The following is a 25,350-nucleotide window of genomic DNA, read 5'->3' as shown; positions in this document are numbered from 1 at the left end:
GCAAGTCACTTAACCCTCTTTTGCCCCAGATAAACCATTTTGATTGTAGTTGCAAAAACCATAGAAAAGCAGTATATCACATCCCATTTCCCCTTCCCTGTTGCTTCCAAAGAAGAGTACATGAATGCCAGGTATTGGCATATGGCTGAGGCCAAGGGAGGGAGGGAAAACAGATGCCTCTGTTAAGGTGATGCTTGCAGACCACACTGCACAGCTAAGGGATAGTCTTGTAGGAAATTTCTCTCCAGCCCACACGTGTGCAAGGATTCCTGAGAGTGGTTCATGAATGCTATCTGGGATGGGACTATATAAATAATTAGGGGAACAGTTTTAAAATAAATAGAAATATAATTTTGCAATACGAAAGCCAAATAAAAGTGATAATTTAGAGGCAGAAACCAGGCATTGTGGGAAGCAGAGAAAAATTAAACAAATTACCATTTCAACCACTTCATATTATCTTTACTAATAGATGAGTTTCTGGAATCATTATTCCAAGTGCCTTGAATATTTCTCTTAAGACATGACCAAAAGGAGAGAAGTTCACACTTGCAGTAGTTTACTCATGCTTTCAAACTGGTGTGAAATTAATATTTTCAAATTTTTGTACTACTTAATGTACTGTTTATGCATTACAATACCAACATATCAGCATCAGATTGTTATTCAAAAACACATTACATTTGTTCATTTTTCTTCCATGGGCTACTTACGTATCATTGAGGCAACAGTAAATAATTGGATTAAACATTGCAGAGCTCATGGCAAGCAGAAAGATTGCAAGATACACTTGCTGGATATATTTTTGCTTATAAATGTCTTCTCTAAACTGTCCCAAGATGAAATACAGGTGGAAAGGTAACCAAGAGATGGCAAAGACTACCACAACCATGATCATCGTTTTCACAATCTGCAAAAGAAAAGAAAATGTATTTCCTAAATACAAAATAGGAAGGCAGAGCAAGACAGGAAGCTCCAGCTGTTCTGTCCAATTTTCTCCTTTTGTTGCAGTACTACAAACTTTATATGGATTCTTATTCACTTCTCATAGCTGCCTGTCTCTTTTTGCCTCCGGTACTCCCATTGGGAGACTCTTCCATATATCAGTGGCGTAGCCAAGGGTGGGCCCAGGCCCATCCAATAGCAGCACACGTATGATGTGGCTGGCAGGGATGCCCAAGTCCCACCAGCCAAGAACTCCCAACAACTGTCCCTCTTGCATACCTTGTAAATAGCAGATCTTCGCCTGCAGCGAGCAGCGACTGATGCATACTGTTCACACCAGCTCCACAGCCTTCCTTCTGGTGTATTCCCGCCTATGCAGAAACAGGAAGTTGCATCAGAGGGAAGCCTGTGGGGCCAACATGAGCAGTATGTATTAGTTGCTGCTTGCTGCCTGTGAAATTCTGTTATTTAAAAGGTATGCGGGGGAGGAGGATGTTTGAGAAACCATATGACATGCAGGCGAGAGGAGAGACCAAATCACTTGTGGGACAGGGCGGAGTTCTTTTCCCACCTATCTTGGGCCCACCCAGGCCCACCCAAAATTGGGTGTCTGGCTACGCCCCTGCCATATATCCTCCAGCCTGTCTATAAAGAAATATTTATTTATATTAGTCCTAGTCTATCTTCTATCAGCCTCAGTATGACATCTTGTTCTAGACTTTTCTTTCCATCGAAAATGCTTGCTTTATGTGCATTATTTATATCTTTGGGGCAGGGTCACTGAATCTTTTGTTTTTTTATTGGAAGAGCCAAACAAACCAATTTCTGGCCCCATCACAAAGCTCTATAGTTGCTGATCCTATGTTGGGCAAAATATTGATAAAACCAAGACCCCAGTGGCCCACCCCATTCTGCTACCTATGCCGAGGTACTTGAAGGTCTACGTCATTTGCCTTTTCTTCTGCTTCACCTCAGAAAGTACAGATTGCCTACAGTTGAGGACTTGCCTTTCTACAATGCAAAAGCAGTATTATTTTACATATACAGAGAGAAATCCATTTACACTTCTTAATCAGCATTTTAAAATACTACCAGATAGTAACCAACCTGGAAAACCATGATCTTGTTTTGGCCTGATATTCAAAGGACTTTTGCTTCTAACTGTGGGGGGTCTTTTACTAAAGATTACCTCAAGTTATCTTCAGCAGGGCCCAAAGGAATAAAATGAGACCTGCTGCAGAGAACTCGAGCTAACCTTTAGTAAAAGACCTTCTGTGAGAATTATGCTTATGTTGTCCTCTTTGAAAATTAACTAGGGTTGAGTGCCTAAATTTATACTCACAATTTCACTAACCAGTCAATATTCAGCCATCGCCTGATTGCAGCCAGCTAAAATAGACCTGGATATTCAATGCTGGGTCATGTCTGGGCACTGGCATTGATATCCGGGTCTGGGGTGGCACCTGGAAGAAATGTGAGTAATGCCAATATTCAGGGCCGCACCTGCATAGCTGACTGGGTCCAACTTGCCTGATATTCAGACCACTAACCAACTGCATTGTGGCTCTGCCCAAGTTCTACCCCTGGACCACCCCTAACTTAGGGGCACTCTTACTAAAGGGTTGGTGCACGGCAGGAGCCCAGAACCAGTTCCCACCCCAGTGCCCACCATTTCCGGCACTACAAAAATATTTTCTATTTTTTGTAGCACCTGTGCTGCCCGATTACCGCTGGGTTAGCACCGGAGCCCTTACTGCCACTTCAGTGGATGGCAGTAAGTGCTCCCCCCCCCCCCAAAAAAAATGGCCATGCGGTAAATGGTTAATTTCTTTAAAAAAAAAAAAAAAAGAGACAGCCTTTTACACACCTCAGTAAAAGGGGGCCTCAGTGTGTGACAAAAACGCACTCTGACGCTAGAGAAGGTCCCCTTTTACCTCAGCTTAGCAAAAGGACCCCTTAGCTAATTAGGGAATGGCCAGTTAGAGCAATTTTCAGCAGCACTACCTGGTTAAGTGCCACTGAATATCAGCCATGGGCCAGCTGTGAGATTTAACTGGGCAAGGGTCTCTCTTACCTGGTTAACCCTTTTAAATATCTACCCCTTAGAATGCTAAGGGGCCCTTTTACAAATCTGCAGTAAGCATTATGGGCATTTTTAGAGGAGCTTATTTTCAAAACATATGGACATCTCAAAATGCCCAAATGGATGTCAATGCGCTTGAAATGTCCAAATCCAGATTTTGCAAAGGCAGAAAAGGGATGTCCAACATTTCCTACAGCAAAAAATGGTGTACCATGGGGCGCACTAAAGCATCCCCCAGTAATTTTGCTATGTGCACCCGCTGCCCACATGCTAAAAAATAAAATTTATTTTTTGGCGCAGGGAGTGTGTCTGGAGACAAAGAATGGTTAGCACTAATTGGTTAGCACAGCTACATTAGCGCAGGTTTAGGGCATGGATCCCTACTGCCTACAAAATAGGAGGGTGTGTAGGGGCTCACGTGCTAATAGGAATATTAGTGAGTGGCTATTATTTTAAAAATCCAAAAATCAGCCATTTTACCCCATCGGTAAAAAATGGCCTTTGCACATGGAAGTGACCCACGAAAGGGCACACTAAGGCCAATTTTTACCACCATTTGGTAAAAAATCCCCTAAGTTTGGCTGAATATAGGGCATAATTTTAGGAGCCTAAATTTAAGAGAAAGAGATGCAGCATGGTAGGAGGAGAGATGGACACAGAGGAGATGCTGAATGGCAGGGAAATTGGAGACTGGATAGTAAAAATAAATGAAACATTTGTTCTGTTTGTCTTGTATAGATTTTAAGCTCTGTCAAGCAAGGACTGTCTCTTATGTGTTTGTGCACAGTGCTGTGTATGTCTAGTAGCACTACAGAAATGATAAGTAGTAGTAGTAGTAGTGGCAGTAGAAAAAGATCAGTGTCAGAGACGGATGTAGTGGAAGAAGTGAATAAGGCAGGAGGAGAAAGAAAAATAACAAAATGATCAGGAGACCTGGAAAGAGAGTTAAGAGAGCAGAAAGAAACAGTAACCAGACCTTATTGATTAGAAAAGTTGGCGGGGGGAGTTATCAACATGGGCTACCAATAAGACATATTATTTTTCCACAAGTTGTGCTAGTTTAGCTTAGGGTCTCATTGCATTAATTGGCTTGTTATTCAATTACATTTCACCTGCAAATCAGGAATGCGCCTTAATTTGCGAGCATAATATCTGGCAACCTTTACAGAATCAGGGTTATCCAAGCACTGGTCTGAATATCAGCCGACACCCAGATAACTAGCAGTGGTCACACATGATCCGGATATTCAATGCTGATACCCAGATTAGGCCGGGCATTGAATATCCGGATCTAATGGAGCCCGTGGCTGTCAGCGGCTTTAAAACTTCTGACTGCTGTGGGCTGAATATCAGGGGAGGGAGGAATTTGGATCACTCAGTTTATTTCTGAGCCTCCTATCTGGGACAATATAAAAGTCTTTGCACTGAGTGTGCCGTTTTCAGCGCATACCCCTGTTGGGTCATCCAATCAATGAAATTGTTCAGACGACATAAGCTTCATAGTACCTAGGATCCTGTAAACTTGCTGAATTCAAGATCATTCTTGTGTCCTTTCCTTCAGCAGGATCGCCATTAATTTCCTACTACTGAGCTTTGACTGGCTGTCCTGTGTTTTCCCGCCTTCTCTCTATTACCACTTTTGCTCCATGTATCCTCGCTAGCAAAGAAACCTAAGATTCCATGGTTAGATTTCAAGTCCTCATTCAGCTTTCGGTTGTCCTCACTAGCATCAAAGTTAAAATGAGCATCTCATGGCCTCTCACCTTTTTTTTTACTTTTATTTGATGGTGGTAGTTGCTTATGTTACTTTCCTCTCCAGGAACCCTGTTTCCCCACAGCGTGATTCCTATAATGGTGTACGTCACAAACATCAGCAACAGAGGCAACAAGTAAATCAGAACAATTACTGTGATGTGGTATCTGTAAGAGAAAAGCAACACATATATCACTGATATTCCAAGCATCTGTTTCCGATCAAGCCATCAACAATGACAACTAAAACTTCCAAGCACTGTGAAACTCAGCTACTGGCATGCCTTACACAGTCTTGTGATTTGCATATTACTACTACTACTACTACTATTTAGCATTTCTACAGCGCTACAAGGCATACGCAGTGCTGCACAAACATAGAAGAAAGACAGTCCCTGCTCAAAGAGCTTACAATCTAATAGACAAGAAATAATGTAAGCAAATCAAATCAATTAATGTGTACAGGAAGGAGGAGAGGAGGTTACAAGTGGTTATGAGTCAAAAGCAATGTTAAAGAGGTGGGCTTTCAGTCTAGATTTAAAGGTGGCCAAGGATGGGGCAAGACTTAGGGACTCAGGAAGTTTATTCCAGGCGTAGGGTGCAGCGAGACAGAAGGCGCGAAGTCTGGAGTTGGCAGTAGTGGAGAAGGGAACAGATAAGAAGGATTTATCCATGGAGCGGAGTGCACAGGAAGTGTATATTCCAGCAACCGTGGTCCGTATTTTATTTCTAAAGAATACTGGAGGAGACACTGCATCATCAGTGTTCAAAACACATAAAGAAGGGAAATGGTACACTGGCAAACAAAATTACTCAAAACATTAATGTTTGTGGAGAAAGGAGAGTATCAGAGTACTATCCAAATACACTTAGATCAATACTAGGTTATGGGGCCTCTTATGGGACATCCCATTCCAAGCCCTCCAATCTTAAGGTCTATATTCCTCAAACATTTACTCTCCCCCTCCACCAAAACATATGACTTGCAAAAAACGTATTTCATTAATTTATTAATATGATTGACTTCAAAAATTATCAAAAACTATATTCAAAACAGCATGTAAGCGATCAAAAATCACATAAAAGGCACTTAGCTCAAAATGTTCTTAAGCGGCCGCTGTCACACTGAGATCCCTTGGCGCCCACCAATATCATGATACCAGCATCAAAGCCATATTGGCATTTCAGCACTCTAAAGTGCCTGCTTCCACTGGTGCTTTAGCTCCACTCTACAAAAGATCGCCTGCACTCTATCATCTAAACAGTCAGCTAACTGACTCACACAAAAAGCTACGTATGTGAAGGGCAAATCTATAAACAATCACATTTATGCATGCATCATGAACAATTCCATATATGCATGTACAGGGGCAGCCCAACCATTAAGCCATCTGAGGTGGGGGCCTCAGGCAGCACTCTTTCAGGAATGGCATCTCCCCCTTCCTTCCTCTATCCCGTTCCCTGATTTTACCTTTTTTAAATGTCTTTTTAAAAGACAGCGGCAGCAGCGATTCCCATATGCTACCCTTACGCCAGCACCCGCCTCATCCCTTTACTGCAGCTGCCTCTCTGATGTAACTTCCTGGCTCCTCAGAGGCGGCTGCAGTAGAGAAGAGGCAAGTACCGGTGGCAGGGCAGCGTATGGGAATCGCTGCCACCGCTGGCTTTCAAAAAATGTAAAAAGGTGGAACAAGGTGAAGGAAGGAAGGAAGGAAGGAAGGAAGGGGGGAGATGCCAGAACTTGCCCCGGGGGGGGGGGGGGCGGCATCTCAGCCCTGCCTCAGGTGGCATCTTGCTTTGGGCCATCCTTGTGCATGTAGATTGCACATATATGTATAAATGCAATCTTCTGCCTAAGAGCTTTTCTGCAAATATGTGCTTAACTTATACAGCATATATTTGCAAGGGGGGCACACACAGGGGAGCGGCATGGGCGGGACACAAGTGGGGCTCTCACTTACACATGTAACTTACTGAATACTGTAAGTTACGGTAAATACTGCCACACTTAGGTGCTCACACTTACATCAGCTTTAAGGATGGCCTAAGTGTGGGCACCTAGATGTTAGGTGTGATGACAACAGGTTACGCTGGAGTTCTAGAATGGTATGTAGACACTTTATTACCATTATAGAATAGGTCCTACTGTGCAGCCTTGTGGTGCCTAAATGAAGGTGCTCAGTTAAGGAACTCCTCCTTAGTGATTTTTTTCTTCTTTTTTGTACGTTTTTAAACTGAGAAAAATCAGTCCATGTTAAAAACAGACAGTTCGCATAAGCGTGCATACAAGGTCACACATTTGGGGCTTGATTTATAACAGCATGCCTATGTGAGAAGTCTAAAGAGGTTCCTCTTGTAGAAGTTTTTTACAAAGCTAACATAGGTGCCTAGGTGCCTATGTCCTTTTATAGAATAGGCTCCCCCAGAACTAACCCTAATACCATACAAATGTCCCTTACCAAATTTACATCTGCTCCAAAACAGCTGGAAATTTGTGTGTGTATTCTAAGGGCTAGATTCTATATATCGCGCTTCAATTTCCACACAGAAATCAAAGCGTATTCTAAAAAGTATGCTTTAATTTAGGCATACATTATAGAATACAACAAATTGCTGCTCCGCGCAACTAAATTTAGTCACGATAAACTATGCAAACTAAAACCTGGTGTAAATCCCAATGTGTAAATCAGGCGCAGAGTGGGTGTGATCTGTAACAATGTGCATAGATTTTAGAGACACCTATTCCACTCCCATAACCACATCTATTTTTCAACTGTGACTTAGAATTTATGCACACCACGTTACAGACTATGCTTAGCGAGTTCTTCACATGAATCTTAATGCCAATTAGTGCTGATAATTGCTTGTTAACAACCAATTAACAGCACTGATCAGCTAGTTAACCAATTAAGTTACAGGCATTGTTATCGAATATGCCATATATAGAATCCCGGATTAAGCATGTATAGAAACAGGACCGCTAAGAAACTGGGCCGGGCCCGGGTCAAGGCCGCCCCTGGGGCCCCACCCCTGCCATCCTCGCCGCCCGGCCCCCAAGGTCGCCTTCGCCGCTCCCCCCTCCACCCCTCCAAGGTCGCCACCGCTCCCCCCCCCCAAGATCGCCGCAGCCACTGCTCCCCTTCACCCCCCCTGAGGTCACTGCTCCCCCTCCACCGCCCCGCGAGGTCGCCGCAGCTCCCCCCCTCCGTCCGCCACCAGGCCGGGCCCCCTGCATTGAAATCGCAGTCTCACCTCTGTGAAAGCAGCGCTGCAGGCAGCAGAACGCCTCCCTTCGGCCCTCCTTCCCTCCTTGTGTCCCGCCCTCGCAGAAGTTACATCTGATGAGGGCGGGACACAGGGAGTGAAGGAGGGTCAAAGGGAGGCGTTCTGCTGCCTGCAGCACTGCTTTCACGGAGGTGAGACTGCGATTTCAATGCAGGGGGCAGACGGTCGACGACGGAGGGTGGGTGGGACTGCGGCGCCGGGCCCCCATTGGAGGCCCAGGCCCGGGAACTTTGTCCCCCCTGCCCCCCCTCTCAGCTACTATGTATACAAATATTGTATAAAATATGTGCATGTGTCACCAGTCCTCCCTCTTATCCAGACTACACTCCCAGGAGTGCCTACTCACAGAGGACATTAAAGTAGATACACATGTTCCACCACATATATTTTTCATGCATATGCAGTCACAGTTTTAGAAAAGCCCTTTTTCATGTGTGGCTTTACACATGGAAATGCTTTAGAAAATTACCTCTTTATAGTAAGGTTTTGGAGGGTAATTTTAAAACAGATCACCTAGAGTCCCTTTTACTAAGCTGCGGCAAAAGGGGCCCTGTGCTAGCAGCGGTGGTAGTTTTTGACACGAGCCAGGGCCCCTTTTACCGTAGCAGGTAAAAAGGCCTATAAAAGTAATGGCCATGCAGTACATTCACACTTGCCATGCGACCATTTCAGGAGGAGCCCTTATAGCCACCCATTGAGATGACGGTAAGGGCTCCTGCGCTAAGCCGGCGGTAACTGGGCAGCGCAGGGCACTGCCTGATTACCACCGGGTAACCCCCTGTGGAAATATTTTTGAAATATTTCCACTACTGCCAGAAATGCGCGCGCTGGGGGTGGAACTACCGCCGGCCCCCCCATATTGGGCCGGCAGTAGTAAAGGGCCCCTTAGCTAGTAAGGGCAAGTAGGCGCCTATTTCAGGGCTGTTTTATAAAGACAGCATAGGTGTACATGTGTCTATAAAATAGCAGACATTGCAGTTAAAAAGTACCACCTACACGGGTAAAGTAGGTGTTTCCAAAAGTACACAAACCATTCTTGAAAGCTCTTTTGTGTTGTTGTTTTTTTTTTTTTTTTGCTGCTGCTGAAGTAGGTGTGTAACTTAGGATCGCCTTTTTGCTGTTCTAAGCTAACCAGGTAGCTGTCCAGGCACAGCTGTTGAATATCAGTGGTACCTGGGTAAATCCCAACTCCACCCTAACCCCACCACGAACCACTCTGGAAGTACCCGTAAAGTTCCCTGGCAGTCTGCCAGGATATTCAGTGCCTCTATTACTACTATTTAGCATTTCTATAGCGCTACAAGGCATACGCAGCGCTGCACAAACATAGAAGAAAGACAGTCCCTGCTCAAAGAGCTTACAATCTCTATCCAGATAATGTGCCACTGAATATTCAGGTTTCTCAAGAACAGTGGAAGTTATGTGCGTAGGAGCCACTTACAACCAGATAGCCTCCTTTGAATACTGTGTACCTCAATTAACCCTTTGCTGCATGCTTCTTTGTATAAGCTTTCATTAGAGCTCCGTAAAATAATTGCAATCTATAGAGCCCTTTTGCTAAGCTGTGCTAAAAGGTGGCCAGCACTATGATTAACACATGGGTTTCCCCGCACGCTGAGGCCACTTTTAGCGCAGCTGTAAAATGGGCTGTATTTCCATTTTTCCTATTAATGGCCACGTGCTAATTTCCCAATTAGCACTTGGCCATTAGCATGTGAGTCCTTATAGACACCTATTTAGTACTACTACTACTTTTCATTTCTATAGCGCTACAAGGCATACACAGTGCTGTACACCATATTTAGTAGGCAGAAAGGACTCACATGCTAACCATACACTAATTGGTTGGCGTGTGGCAGTGTAGCTGCACTAACCAGTTTGCACTGGGCACGCCTACTCTGCATTCCCAAACACGCCCCCACTGCTGGGGAAGCATGCACAGATGTCAGAACTATCACAGGATGCCTGAGTGCACCCCATAGTAGTGCATTTTGGCACACAGGATATGATAGCAATCATAATCCCATCTCTAATCCGGGTGTTAAACCAGTAAAATAGGGGGGAAATTACAATATTTTAGGGGTTTTATTAAAGACTTTTTCATTTTCTCCCAATATTATTTAGAATTCACGATCTACATTGGGATGTGAATCATATTTTGAAAAATCACGGATCACGAGGCCTCCCACTGTCATGCCCACTGTCTATAAGGAAGGCTCCAGTGTGTTAGAATTAAGGGATTGAGGTTGTCCAGTTTGAATGCACTTGGGTTACAAGAATCCAGAGGAATGGTACAGCATAGGGGGTGAAGTGCTTCTGTGTATGAAAGAAGAGCGGGACATGGGGGTGATTGTGTCTGATGACCTTAAGGTCTCCAAACAGGTAGAAAAAGCAACGGTCAAAGCTAGAAGGATGCTTGGGTGCAGAAGGAGAGGGATGACCAACAGGTAAAAAGAGGTGATAGTACACTTTTATAAGTCTCTGGTGAGGCCCCATTTAGAGTACTGTGTGCAATTCTGGAAACCGCACCTAAAAAAAATATATAAACAGGATGGAGTTGGTCCAGAGGTCGGCTACAAAATTGGTAACTGGTCTCTGTCAGAAAACATATAGGGATAGGCTTATGAACCTCAACATGTATAGATTTGGATGGGCTGGAGTGGAGCTTTTCAGGGGCTTTGACAACAACTTCCAAAATTTTAGAACAGTGGAGGTTGTGAAGACGAGAACTGTGTCAGAATTTAAGAAAGCATGGGACAGGCACTCGGGATCCATTAGGAAAGGAAGAGTTAGTGCTTACTGAGGATGGGCAGACTCGATGGGCCCATATCTGCCATCATATTTCTGCATTTCTATGTTTCTATTAAAAGTATGCCTAGTTTGCTTAGAGGCATAGAATTGGCACAGGGCAGTGCTGTAAGCACTATACTTGCTTTTGGTTCCAGTTTGAAAAGTCAACATATTCATTTTCCTCAACAAAATGGTGGCAGACACAGCATTTCAAGCTGAGGACATACTTACACTAGTTGATGTTTTGCTCCATTTTCTTCTGGCCAGTCAACCAGACAAATTTTCCTTCCCTTACCGTCTATGATATCAGCATAAAAGTATTGAGGGAAGGCAAGTCCAAATGCCACCAGCCATATAATGCCTATGATTATTTTGGTATTCACAGCAGAAAGCCTCAACTTGAAGGGGTGGATTATAGCCATGTACCTGTAGAAAAGACATGCAAAATGCCCTTCATTTTCATTCCATAGTTTCATAGTTAAGAAGGTTTGGGGAAGAGACCTCAGGGCTAATATATCTGATGATCTAAAGCAGGGGTTCTCAACCCCAGTCTTCAGGACACACCCAACCACTCACGTTTTCAGGATACCTGTAATGACTATCGCGTGAGATAGATGCGCAAACAATAGAAGCAATGCATGCAGATTTATTTCATGCATATTCATTGTGGTTTTTTTGAAACCCGGACTGGCTTGGTGTGTCCCAAGACCTGGGTTGAGAACACCTGCTCAGATATAAGCTGATTCTTAACGCTGTGCTTGCTAGCATTGTTGTGTTCTATTCCTGTGCTTCTGAGTCCTTTCTTGGAGGCATGCCTAGCCATTTGGGTTTTCAGGGTTACCACATCAAATATGCATGAGACAGATTTGCATGTACTGGAGATCCAGTGTATGCAAATGTGTCTCATGCATACTCATTGTAATAATCCTGAAAAATCTGACTGGTGAGGTGTGCCTCCAGCAGGGGGATTGAGAAGCACTGTTCCGTGGAACAATAATTAAGGACTGCCAACTGGCTCCAGGTTCACCCAATAGGGTTGTTCCGTTCCTGGGTTTAGTTCACTGCATGCTGGGACTTATATGCTTGCCTTTCTTATAGAATGCAACTGTGAAATCAGAATTACAAGTTCCTGCATGTAATAGGGCAACCCTGGGACTGGTTTAACTTGTTCTGGCAGAGCTGGAACCAGTTGACAACCCCAAAAGGAAAATATCGAAACCTATGTAGTAGACATCTGTGGTAGGAAATAATGACTGCTATTAAACACAGATGTAGTACAGCAAGTTAATCTAGTTATTTACAGTACAGCCAATGGGATATCAGTTAAACACTCGAGGCTTACCCAAACAAGCCAACGTACCATTCTTTTCCGAGGAAAGACAGAAATAGCTACAGAAAAACAAATGCAAGTACATTGTAGCAGACCTCTTAGAGACTAGTTCTTGGGTAGTGCAGATTCCAGGTTCTGAAGAAACACAAGTGCTTTATGTAGATGCTAACCCTTTGCAGATCCACAGTGCCAGACATAAAGAGAACACAACCCAGTCCAGGATAGAAATTCAGCCTCATTCCTGACAGGCACAAAACTCCAAATATGTCATAAGTGCCAAAATAAGGACCATGTTTACTAAAGCTTAACTTATACTAACTAATACAGGGGTAGGCAATTCCAGTCCTTAAGAGCCTCAAGCAGGTCAGGTTTTCAGGATATCCACAATGAATATGCATGAGATAGATTTGCATACCAATGAGACAGAGCATGCAACTTTATCTCATGCATATTCATTGTGGATAATGACATCCTGAAGACCTGACCTGAAAATCCCTGCATGCACTAATTGCCGTATGGTCCATAGTAATAAAATGGACTGTGCGGCACTTAGCACACACTAATGTTTATTATCACGTGCTAAACTTTAGTAAACATGGCCCTAGGTAATGAAAGGGGGTTAACTATGGGGCTCATTTTAAAAGAGGACATCCATCTTTCGACATAAATCGGAAGATGGATGTCCTTCTCCCAGGGACGTCCAAATCGGTATAATCAAAACCCGATTTAGGACGTCTCCAAATGCTCTCCATTGCAAGGACGGCCAAAGTTCAAGGGGGCATGTCGGAGGCATAGCGAAGGCGGGACTTGGGCATGCCCATAATAAAAAAAACCAAGGACGTCCCTGACGAACACTTGGACGTTTTCACCCAGACCTGTTTTTCTTATGACTAAGGCACAAAAAGGTGCCCGAAATGACCAGAAGATCACCGAAGAGAATTGGGGATGATCTCCCATTACTCCCACAGTGATCACTAACCTCCTCCCACCCTCAAAAAACATCTTTCAAAATATGTTGTGCCAGCCTCAGATGTCATACTCAGGTCCCTGACAGCGCATGCAGGCCCCTGGAGCAGTTTTAGTGGGTACTGCAGTGCACTTCAGACAGGCGGACCCAGGCCCATACCCCCCCCCCCCCACCTGTTACATTTGTGGAGGAAACAGTGAGCTCTCCAAAACCCACCATAAACCCACTGTACCCATATATAGGTGCCCCCTTCACCCGTAAGGGCTATGGTAGTGGTGTACAGTTGTGGGTTTTTGGGGGGCTCAGCACACAAGGTAAGGGAGCTGTGTTCCTGGGAGCAATTTATGAAGTCCACTGCAGATCCCCCTAGGGTGCCCGGTTGTTGTCCTGGCATGTCAGGGGACCAGTGCACTAGAAATGCTGGCTCCTCCCATGACCAAATGGCTTGCATTTGGCCATTTTTGACATGGACATCTTTGGTTTCGAAAATCGACGAAAGTCAGAAACGTCCATGTCTAGGGATTACCATATCTAGAGACATCCAAATTTAAGGATTTGGACGTCCCTGACAGTATTTTCAAAATGAAAGATGGACATCCATCTTGTTTCAAAAATATGGGTTTCCCCGCCCCTGGATTTTGCCATTTTGCAAGGACGTCCAAATCGCAACTTGGACGTCCCTTTCGAAAATGCCCCTCTATATCAGCTGTAATCTGGCCAGTTGGCAACCCTTAATTATTGTTCTGTTCTCCCTTCTCAACCCTCTGCAGGAAGCATACGTAGCCAGTCAGGTTTTCAGGATTATTACAGCGAATATGCATGAAACACATTTGCATACAATGGATCTCCAGTACATTCAAATCTGTCTCATACATATTTGTTGGGGTAATCTTGAAAATCTGAATGGCTAGGCGTACACAGTCATAGAATACAACAATGCTGGCAAGCATAACTTGTACCTGAGGAAGGTGCAGGAGGCGACGTCAGGAAAAGATAGCATAGCAATTATTGAAAATACAAGGTGAGTCTTAGTAAAAGCAGCACTTTCCACCTAAATCTAATACCATCTAGTTATAGAAATAATCTGCTATAACCTAAAGGTATTTACTTTCAATTCTTGAGGATCATAATCCAGTCTGGTTATTGGAATGATGCTTATCAGCCTTATTTCCATGCATCTGGTCTATGAATCACATTAATTTGCATATTTTGCTTACTATCAAAATCAGCCAGGTTGCAACCCCCAGAGGATTTTTGTGAATATTCCTGCCATAAGGGTGGCAACCAAAAAGTGGAAGAGAGTTCCAAGAAAGTGCCAGAAGTCCAATATCTTCAATAAAGTTTATAAAAGTTTATTCTCCACTAAAAGTCACGTACACGATTCAGATCCAACACGGCCCGTGTTTCGGCAGTTTGCCTTCCTCAGGGGTCACAACTTATACGTGTAGAATGATATGAAGATAAACCTCATCAGTAGTGAAAAAAGCAATGAAGGAATGAACCACAGTTGCATCCAAATTCTCTTCCACTTTTATTCCTGCCATAAGCAATGAATGCACTGTAAGGTGCTCAACTCACTCTAGTAAAGATTTATACAAAGCGGAGTGCAAAAATTATTTTATTCCTAATGACCTCTGTGGCGACTCATTTCACATAGGATCGCAGTCCTATAGCTTACCGACATCACGGATGGCGCTTACCAGTAAGGGACTCTGTGGTCTCTCTTTCCATGGTTTTCTTGAGACAATTTAAAGTTTGAAGATTGGTTTCTGTAAGGTACAGGACACAGAGAGCATATACATTCCTTTTTCTGCACATTTTCAGACTCCTGATGCAGGCTTTTCAGGCCGAAACATGATTTGTGTTGAGTCTAATGAATATGTAATAAAGGAATTGGTGGCACCTTTTGGTGTGAGACTTTTTGTTTGGTCACCTCCACTGTTTTGTTTGTTCTGTGCCAAGATTTGTCCACTTAGCTCCTGAAGCTACCAGATCAAGAGGCCCTTTTGTCAAACAGTGGTAAAATGTGGCCTTATCGTGTGCTTATGCGGGTCATTCCTGCACGCTAAGGTCATTTTTAGCACATGGGTAAAATGGTTGATTTTTCTATTTTTTTAAATTAATGGCCATGAGATAATTTTCCTATTATCGCATGGCCATTAGCGCACAAGTCCCTACTGCCACCTATTTTGTAGGTGGAAAGGGCTCATGTGCAAACCACTTATTGTACGGCAATTTAGTTGCTTGGACTGGTGCTCAGCATATACCACATGGAAGTTTAGGCTTATTCTATACAGAATGCCTAAATTAAGACGTACTTTATAGAATATGCTTAGATGAATTTCATTTTGGCGCTGATTTTTTAGGCATGATATATAAAATCTAGTTTATAACTCCTAATTATTGGTGCTTCTGACATGCATAAATGTTATAATGGTATTCCTAACATTCGCCTCAAGTTATAGAATGAGGGGCCCAGGGGTAAATCTTTTGGCAACTCTGCCTTATTCAAGGTACATAGCACTGTTTTCTAGCACTCTGATCACAAGTATTTAATGCTGTCTGGGACATTTTTGGACTGTGTTTAACTGTTCCGCTAAAGCAAAGCATTGTGTCAAAGTTGGACAATTGATCTTGGGCAGAACTATAAACCTATAAAAATATTAAACTGGAAAGACAAGTTCCCTCCAGGTTAAGTAAATGAAGACTAAATATGGCTAGGTAGAGATTCTAAGATCATTAGCTCACTGCTGTTTAACTCTGTAACCAAATTATTCCAAACAAAAGCCCGCAGGAATTACGGTACTGTTATTTTCCGTAGTCAAGGGTAGAAGATGAATGAGTTCTAACAAGTTCCTCCCTTATGAAGAAACAAATCTTTGACCTACAGCCAAGTAAAGTAAAAGTTGTCTCAAAAATATAGATAATGCTTCATGAGAACTATACATCACAGTGCAAGAGTTGTACTTTTTACCTACGGTTATGCACAATTTTCAAAAGTATGTTTGTAGCTTGCTTAGAAACTTGCCCTAAGTGAGAAATGAGCAATTCTATAAAACGTGCCTAAAGTTAGGCTCATAGGGCTACATTCTATATATGGCGTCAAAAAAAGCGTTATTCTATAAGCCGCATTTATTGACCCTCGCAACTGCTCCTCTAAGTTTTTTTTCACCATTCTTCTCATTTTATCATAGTCTCCTTTTTTAAAGTTAAACGCTATCGTATTTGATTTCCTATGTATACTTACTTCAAAGCTAATATCAAATCCAATCATATTATGATCACTGTTGTCAAGCGGCCCCAGCACCATTATGTCCCGTACCAGATCATGCGCTCCACTAAGGACTAGGTCTAGAATTTTTCCTTCTCTCGTCGGCTCCTGTACCAGCTGCTCCATAAAGCTGTCCTTGATTTCATCGAGGAATTTTACCTCCCTAGTGTGCCCCGATGTTACATTTACCGTGTCAATATCGGGGTAATTTAAATCACCCATTATTATTGTGTTGCCCAGTTTGTTTGCGTCCCTAATTTCCTTTAACATTTCTGCATCCGTCTGTTCATCCTGGCCAGACGGACAGTAGTACACTCCTATCACTATCATTTTCCCCTTTACACATGGAATTTCAATCCACAGTGATTCCAAGAAGTGTTTTGTTTCCTGCAGAATTTTCAATCTATTTGATTCAAGGCTCTCGTTAATATACAATGCTACCCCTCCACCAATTCAGTCCACCCTATCACTATGATATAATTTGTATCCCAGTATGACAGTGTCCCACTGGTTAGCCTCCTTCCACCAGGTCTCAGAGATGCCTATTATATCTAATTTTTCATTTAGTGCAATATATTCTAACTCTCCCATCTTATTTCTTAGGCTCCTGGCATTCGCATACAGACATTTCAAACTATGTTTGTTGTTCCTATTTACATCATGCTTAGTACTTGACAGTATTAATTTGCAATCTTTTGTCTGATTTTTATTTTTATTTAAGGACACCTGATGTACTACGGTCTCTTTTGCAACCTCACTATCAGGATACCCTATCTTCCCTGTTTTGGTGATATCTTTGAAAGATACCTTATCCCGAACCATGCGCTTTTGAGCGACTGTCGGCCTTCCCCCCCCCCCCCCCCCCCCCGGTTTCTATTTTAAAAGCTGCTCTATCTCCTTTTTAAATGCCGATGTCAGCAGTCTGGTCCCACCATGGTTAAGGTGGAGCCCATCCTTTCGGAATAGGCTCCCCCTTCCCCAGAATGTTGCCCAGTTCCTAACAAATCTAAAACCCTCCTCCCTGCATCATCATCTCACCCACGCATTGCTCAAATTCTCACCTACCAACCCATTCAATCACCAGCTCACTACCCGATAAGTCAACTCCATCTGCTGAATATTTCCCAGCCTAGCTCTCGCATGCTCAAAGAGCCTGACAAAATAGGATGCCCTCAGTTTCTTCCTAAACAGAATTACACTCTTCACTACTCTCAGTCACAGGTTTGCTCTGCCTAATATAAGGCATGTGAAGTAAATGGGTACCTTCAGACCTCAATGGCTGAGATGGTTTACACATTTTCAAGAAAATGGATACATTTTAACATCTTGAATTTTATTCTCCATGCACCTGGGCAGCAGATAACCATGGAGTAATATGATCAACATGAGACGCACCAGACTGTAGACAAGCAGGTAAGTTCTAAACAGTTTGCAAAGTCTTTAAAGAATCAGATGATATCCCTGAATATAAGGAATTATAGTAATTCAGCTGCAATAAGAGACAAGATTAAGACCTGCAGTACAATTCTGAACTCTTCATAAGCCAGCATTGGCTTGCACAGTCTGAAGAAGGTGGTTTGTCCCACCTTCTGTATGTGCAACCTCAAATTTTTTCTTGGTCTAGGGATTAGGCCAGTGGCCAGGATCCAGGCCTCTCAGGAGTTCCTTGCTCCCTTTAGAACTTGGCACGCATGGAGACAAAGGACAACTTTCTCTCCTAAACTCAGGTTCTTATATTTATTTATTTATTACATTTGTATCCCACATTTTCCCACCTATTTGCAGGCTCAATGTGGCTTACATAGTACCGTAAAGGTGTTTGCCAATTCCGGTATGAAGAAATACAGTAATGTTGTGGTAGAATAAGGTTCGTGTGTGCAGACACATTAGGGAATCGTAGAGAGGAAGAGAATCACAGAGAGGAAGAATTATTATATGTCCATTACGAGCTTTGGTTTCGTTGTGTTGCAGGGTACAGGCATTTAAGTTGGGTCGGTAGGGTATGCCTTTTTGAACAGGTTAGTTTTTAATGATTTCAGGAAGTTTAGGTGATCATAAGTTGTTTTCACGACTTTTGGTAATGCGTTCCATAATTGTTCCATATATCCTTCTATGACATCACCTAATCTCTTTCCATGGCCATTCCCGGTGGGGAAAACCATCTGCCAGGTCATTCCCACATTACTACATTACATATCTACATGAGAAAATGATGCCTGTGCAGTAGAGCTTATTCTACCAATTATTTAGGCAGTACTGATACAAAAACTTTATTTAAGCATTTAGTAACCTGGTTACATCAGCTCTGTTTCTGGGTGAGGCAGGAGAACAGCTGGCCAGCTAAAGCATGAAGCAACTGTAGAGCCTCCTTGACCATCAACCCCCTCCCTTCCCCCTTCTGGCTGAGACTGAAATGGTAAGTCAGCAGGTATGGAGGTACCAACAGATGTCACTACCTGCAGTTGATGGTGGGGAGCTGTTAAGGATAAGGGTAGTAGGAAGGTACAGAAAGGGAGGAGGAGATGGAGGAAACATCAGTACAGGAGTTTAAGGAGGCAGCCTAAAGGCCAACCCCAATGGTGAGAGACCTCCGAGGGTGTTAAAAGTGTAAAAAAATCTTTTTTTAATTAACTGTCACTCATCATATAGAAAGACTCTCAGTAGAATGTATTAACTCAGCCACAACTGTTCTTTTGAAATTGTTTCCTCATCCAATAGTGCTCAGCACATCTCTGCAACAGGAAATTCTATGTTTAGAGGAAGAGAAAATTGTAAACCTAGAGGAGTCCGTTGCAGAAGATTAAGGGGCTCATTTTCAAAATGAAAAAAAAAAAATCCAAAATATATCATAAGATGATAGATAACAACAAATTCAGTTTAACTGTATTACTGTCCTGCCCCCATGTTCAGTAGGCTCTTAAGTGGGGCCCCTCGCCCTCTACAGGGCCATATGCAAATTCCACATGGGTTCCTCCTGTAATGGGTGGGTTCCTCCTGTAATTGTTTCTGCTCTTCCTTGCCTGCAGTGCCTACACTATACCCCTGCCCTCTGGCCTGCTGAACACAGAGTAAACTCTAATCTCTGCTATAGCGAAGCACACTTGCAGGTTACTACCTGACTGGTTGTAATTGTGAGACCACAGACATGTGTATAACCGTTCCTTTCCCCTCCATGTATATATCTCCCATAGTTATATATAGTTTGTTTCCCTTCCCTCTCCTCCAATGTCGACCATTGCTTTAAATATGTAGATATAAAGCAGCTGTTTGCACATCTGCCAAAGCCCTCAGCCATGTTGGTTATGGGCAAGGAAGCATGCAGAATAGAGAGCAACATATGGTTTAGGCACTGCCAATGCATGGCTGCCTATGCATGGCTACCTATGCATTCTGCAAGTCAGGAGCTGGACTAGAGTGTCTCTTTGGGTGAGATCAGCAGCAGGCATGGCAGCCATTTCAGAGCAGCCCTCAGCAGCTGTACCCTCCAGCATAGCTGCTAGGGGGCATGGCCCTCTGGGGGTCCTCCCCCTCCTCAGTCTTCAGATGTTGCCAGGTTTGGGCCTGTTGTGGGGTGATTGGCACGGCCCAGGATCCATGACCACTTCCTTCAACACTCTCTCAGGAGCCTGGTTCTGGGTGGTCTGATCCTGGGCAGCCTGATCTTGGACAGGCATCTCCTGGGCAGGCAGGTCCAGGGCAGCTTGGTTGACAGCTGGAGACTGCCCTGTGAGTTTAAAAGGTTTGCAGTTGAGATCAACACATCCTACTTGGCTTGCATAGTAGAGCAGCTGGCTATCAGGAGGCAGGGACAGGGACAAGGGGCAGTAGTTACCCGGGGAACATATCTGAGGTGCGGCACAAACAAGATGACATAGCAGGGAACTCTAGAGGCAACGATATCAAAGCTGTTTGTCCCCTGAGAGGGTTGTCTGGCTATGGGCATGCAGGATGGGTCCTGGTCCTGCTGGAGGGCCCTGGGTGAGCATGCACTGGTTAGAAGGTTGTATGACACCGCACTGTTGCATAGATGGGACCATTGTTACCATTTTTGTCAGGAATGTGGGTATGTGTGCGTCCTCATGCCAATGTGTCCTACAGATGGCTGGGAGATGGCAGGGGACCCTGCCGGAGCCACCCTTCTGGCCACCTCTGCTAGGAACCCCAGGATAAAGATAGTTTTTAGATGTCAAGGTGAGAAAACTAGGTTTGGGGTGTCTATCTGTGGGGTACTCATGCTAGCTGGTTTAGGGCCCTCACTGATGGCTGTAGTTGCACATAGTCCCAGGACCCATGCTTATACTTTAGGGGTGCCCAATTGGAGGGGAAGTGTACACAGATATGAGTTTCCTTAAGGGGGGATTTGGGGTCCATTATACTGTGGAGATTTCTGGGACCCTCAGCTTGGGCCTTGAGGGATGTCTCACAGGGCAGCATACCAAACTATGGAGCTGACAATGGTATATCCAAGGAGTGTGAGTTAGGGGACATGATATCCATTTGGGGGGCAACTGATGCTGTGATGGCCATCTGTGGTCAGTGTACTGTCCTGCTTGAACACTCCTTTGTCAGATATGTGTTTGCTGTAGGGGTTAGAAGTTAGGGCTGTGTGCCCTGCATGCAGGGGATGTGGGTTTGATTCCCACTGTGGGTGTTTGGGGTTACTCTTTCATTTCCCTTGCCTAGCGGCTGCAATGTGCTAGGTAGGTGTGTGTGAAATGCTGGGCACTTTTATACTGGTCGCTGGAGGGTGCTGTCCAAAGGCCTTAGGCCTCCCCCTTCCTTTCCATGTCATCTCATATGTTGGGGTTGGCTGCAACACATTCTAGTAGATATGGGGCATAGGCGGTCGGTGGCCCAACTGTTTGGGGAGGCTAAAGGGGGCAGGGTTAGGGGTGGGGCCAGGGCTGGAGCTTAAATCCATAATTGTCTAACACACAGAAAAAAAAAAGTCACAATTAATACCTTTTATTAAATTTAGATATTAGATATGTATCATATGTCAAAGAATAAAGTGGTTGCTCAAAGCATATGCTAACCACAATCGCTCAACTGCAAAACACTATGCACAACTTTGAGCAAAAATACACTCAGAACCTTACTGTACCATAAATATTACACTGGGACTGGGCAGACCCTAATACACCATATACCACCCAAATGGACAACATCACAGTCAACAATATGAAACAAGGGATCATATCACAATTCTCATGTCATGTACAGCCACAAAACATCCTTTTAGGGTGGAAATTCACAATGAGCTCCTTTTATTAACAACCAGATAAAGATAACAGTTTTCAAATTTCAATTTTGGCACAGTATAAGTCATCACAAACAAAATATAGGAACCAAAAGCATTAGGGGCTTATATCCCATTTAGATATGTTTAAAGAAAAGAGATCTGCATGAAACAAAATATTTATTTTGTTATTTTGACTTGTCTTAAACCTCTCCTGAAATCCAACGTACGTGCGCTGCGTGCCAATTTCTGGGTCTGGGAAGGAAGTGGGAGGGAACATCTCACTCAGACACTCTTCTTAACCAGCCTTCCCTACTCAGTGAGGCCTCTCCCACGCGTTCCTGCCTATGCGGAACAGGAAGTGCATCATGACAGGACTGGGTCACGGGAGCGAGCGCTCGTAGGGAAGGCTGACTGGCTGCCTGAGGTGAAGAAAGAAGCACTGCATAGGCACAGCAGTGACAGCACACGATTCCAATTTCCAATCGACGTAAAGCTGGACCGGATGGTTTAAGATGGATCGGCACGGCGGTGTCCAGTGTGAAGCAGGGATGAGTCGAGTGTGAGTTTTCTGTGGTGGTCAGGCAGGTCAGGAGCTGCAGGTCCGCTGGACTGCGGCGCTGGGAAGAAAACAGGAGGGACGACGCGGAGCGCCGGTGTGAGAGCCCGAGCGGCGAGCCCCGGGCGGGCGTAACTGGGCTGACGGCGTGTCGGCGTCATGTCTTGGTTGGTCCGAAACAGCTGATGATACGATCCTGCGGCTGGGGAGGCTTAGCCTCCCCAAGCCTCTTATACCGGGCGCCTATGATATGAGGGTTGTAGGCACACTGTAATGAGGGTAGCTGTATACTCAGGCCTTGATCGGGGATAGGGGGATAGAGTTGTTATAGGGGTGCTGTGTCTGTGGTACTTAAGTCAGGTCCTGAGGTGCTCCCTCATGCGCCATATTAGGGCAGGGTCTTATCTGTGTTTGCACCTGTACTGGCACCAGAGTGTCTCAATGTCCCGGTGGAGCCCAAAGCATCTGCAAAACATAAGTTGGAGGAGAAAGGGTTCAGGTGATGGGCCTTCTTGGCGTCACATTTTGTTTACCACCTGTTGTGCAATGCTGCTCACATAGCCTATGATGACAGATGTCTATGGTGGTGGTGGGGGTATGCAGTACATAGCCAGATTGGGGGGGGGGGGCTGAAGGGATGGACATGCAGGACACAGGCACACATACTATGTGAGCTGAGGTGACCATGGGGACAGAGGATGACATGGTGGCCTTTCTGTGGAGCCTGTGCACTGTTGCTGGGAGGCAGGGATGGGCAGTGGGGTAAAGCAGGTGTTCCTTTGGGTGGCTCAATGTACTTTAGTGAGCTGCTGCCAAGGTTCCCATCAGTATGTAGGTGCAGAGCAGGATACAGGGGGGAGGGGTGCGGCTATATGCAGGCCTTCATTTTAGCATTGAATGCCATTGGATGTTCTGTACATTCTGATTTCTACAATGTTTTGTTATTCTTTCTTATTAAAAATTAATAACATGCATTGCATGTGACCCTGCCTATGTATAGTGCTTGCACGTGAGTGGTGCTGTGATCCTGGAGGCACTGTTTCACAGTCACCTTGCCAGGGTGCCTCTAATGGATCTCCATGCTCTCATGGGGACACTGAGGGGTGGGGGGGGGGGGCAGGTGGTGGTGGTGATTCAAAACTTTCAGGCACAGGAGGCCCAGGAGCTCTGTCTCTGGCACTCTGAAATTTGGCTCCCTATGCAGAGACATGACTGTGCACACTGAAGAATGTTCCTCCATGCATAGAGGTATATATGCATATTTTGCATGTGGAGGGAACATCCTGCTGTTGCTACGGACAGTTTTTCAATATGGGGACTGGTACCGGCATTACATGTTTTGCATAGTGTATTTCCTATTGGCGGGGACATTTATCTCAGAACATCTATGATAGCTGAAGTGTCCTCTTTCGAAACATTTTTTTTTCTGTATTTTCAAATATTAAAAAATGTTTAGTACTTTCTTCCATTATGGACTTGCATTTTTAGACATTTTCCAATAAACGCTTATTTTTCCATTTGAACATCATATTGAAAATGCCCTCCATCTGACCTACCTAGTCCATGCCATCTACTCTCCCTTTCACTCCCTTAGAGATCCTATGTATTGTCCCAATTTTTCTTGAATTCAGATACAGTTTTAGGAAGTTATTTTCCCCCCAGATTTCTATATTTTAAGAGTCAGTAACCCTGTCTATAACTTGCCCCAATAAACCTCTAAGGCATGAATTGATTTTTTTTCACACGTCACTAAAGAACCCTTAATTATTTATATAGGGTTTTTAGGCCATAATATGGAATCTAGATCACTGAAAAAAAAAGTTATATAACATTTTCCTAAACATTTACAGATTGTCCTTCTTTTCCAACATTAGACCTAAATTTGCTTCCTACTCATCTTCTGCACACTGTACAGTATTAAGATCTTGAGACCTGTGATTTTATTCTGATCTGTGCAGGTAATTGCAAATCCAAGGAGTTCAGCATATATTCTATCCCTCCAGCCAACAAGAAAAGAAACATTAGTTTCACCTCAGGACTTACCTGTCAGCAGCCACAGCAGTCATGGTATAAATGCTAACAAACATTGCAGTGACAGGGAAAAAGTTATGGAACCTGCAGAAGCCTTTGTCAAAATACCAGACATTATGGCTGGCGTAAATAAAGTTAAAAATTGTGTTGAAGATGGCCATGAATACATCAGAAAAGGCCAAATTGACAATAAAATAGTTGGTAACAGTTCTCATCCGTTTGTGTGCCAGGATAATCCAAATGACTGTGACATTACCAACAACAGACACAATAACGATGGAAGAATATATGATTGCCCACAGAGCTACTTGCCAGCCAGGCTGGGCAAATAAGTTTTCTGATGTCTCGTTATTGTCATCAACACCCAGAGATTCACCGTGTGATGCATTTATAGATTTTGAGAAGAAAAGAGTGCTCATGACTATGGCTTTCCACAATTCACTGAAGAATTCAAATCAAGATAAAGTGGTACATGAGATGATAAATTAGATAAGATCCTTAAAGTATGCATTCATGTTAATTACTCAGTAGATGTAGAAAGAAATCAATGCAGTTTAGTCAGGATATGGTTCCGTTTTCCAGAGACAGGCTACTGGCGGTACCTCATAAAAAAATCCTCGATGATCACCTTCTAAATGGATTCTATATCAGAGAAGAAGCAAAGCCAGTGGTCCACATCGTTGACGCTTCCTTCTTTAAAGTTCCATATCCATAGATGCAAATCTAAAGTTTCTTTTCTCAAAAATACTAATGTATTTTGTAAAAAGGATTCATCTAAAATGTTAATCTTGGCTGAAATAAATCCATAAGGTGAGCTGGGATTTTAATCACAGGAATTTAATACATGTGCTGCCCAAGTGAACACTAATCGCAACTAATTACACATTAGCAAGAAAATGTAGATGTGCCATTCAGATTGTCCTCCAGAGCTGGTGTCTTTTCAGTTCTTTCCTAGCAGTGGATTTAAGTCAGATTTTTTACAAGCTGGTATTTTTCTATGAAGACCTAAGGTGAAAGGAGGTGGAGACTAAGGAGAGACAGCCAAGAAAGAAACGTCATTAAATGAATTTTCGAAAAGGAAAGACTGCCTTTTATGTT

The 25,350-nt window shown here is 43.8% G+C and overlaps 1 protein-coding gene across 1 annotated transcript in view; it reads right to left on the bottom strand.

Annotated features, from left to right (window-relative positions):
* TACR2 (tachykinin receptor 2) overlaps positions 1-24,671 on the bottom strand; it is a 30,270-nt gene extending 5,599 nt beyond the window's left edge. The window contains exons 1-4 of the mRNA XM_030204850.1: positions 24,265-24,671; positions 11,087-11,281; positions 4,792-4,948; positions 714-910 (exon numbers count right to left, since the gene is read on the bottom strand). Of these exons, the coding sequence (XP_030060710.1) occupies positions 714-910; positions 4,792-4,948; positions 11,087-11,281; positions 24,265-24,671 (956 nt within the window). The remainder of the gene's footprint in view (positions 1-713; positions 911-4,791; positions 4,949-11,086; positions 11,282-24,264) is intronic.
* Positions 24,672-25,350: the final 679 nt, after the last annotated feature.

Source organism: Microcaecilia unicolor, chromosome 5 (genome assembly GCF_901765095.1).
Source record: "Microcaecilia unicolor chromosome 5, aMicUni1.1, whole genome shotgun sequence".
NCBI lineage: Eukaryota > Metazoa > Chordata > Amphibia > Gymnophiona > Siphonopidae > Microcaecilia > Microcaecilia unicolor.
The sequence above is the reverse complement of the archived record's forward strand: the minus strand, read 5'-3'. Positions and strand labels throughout refer to the sequence as shown.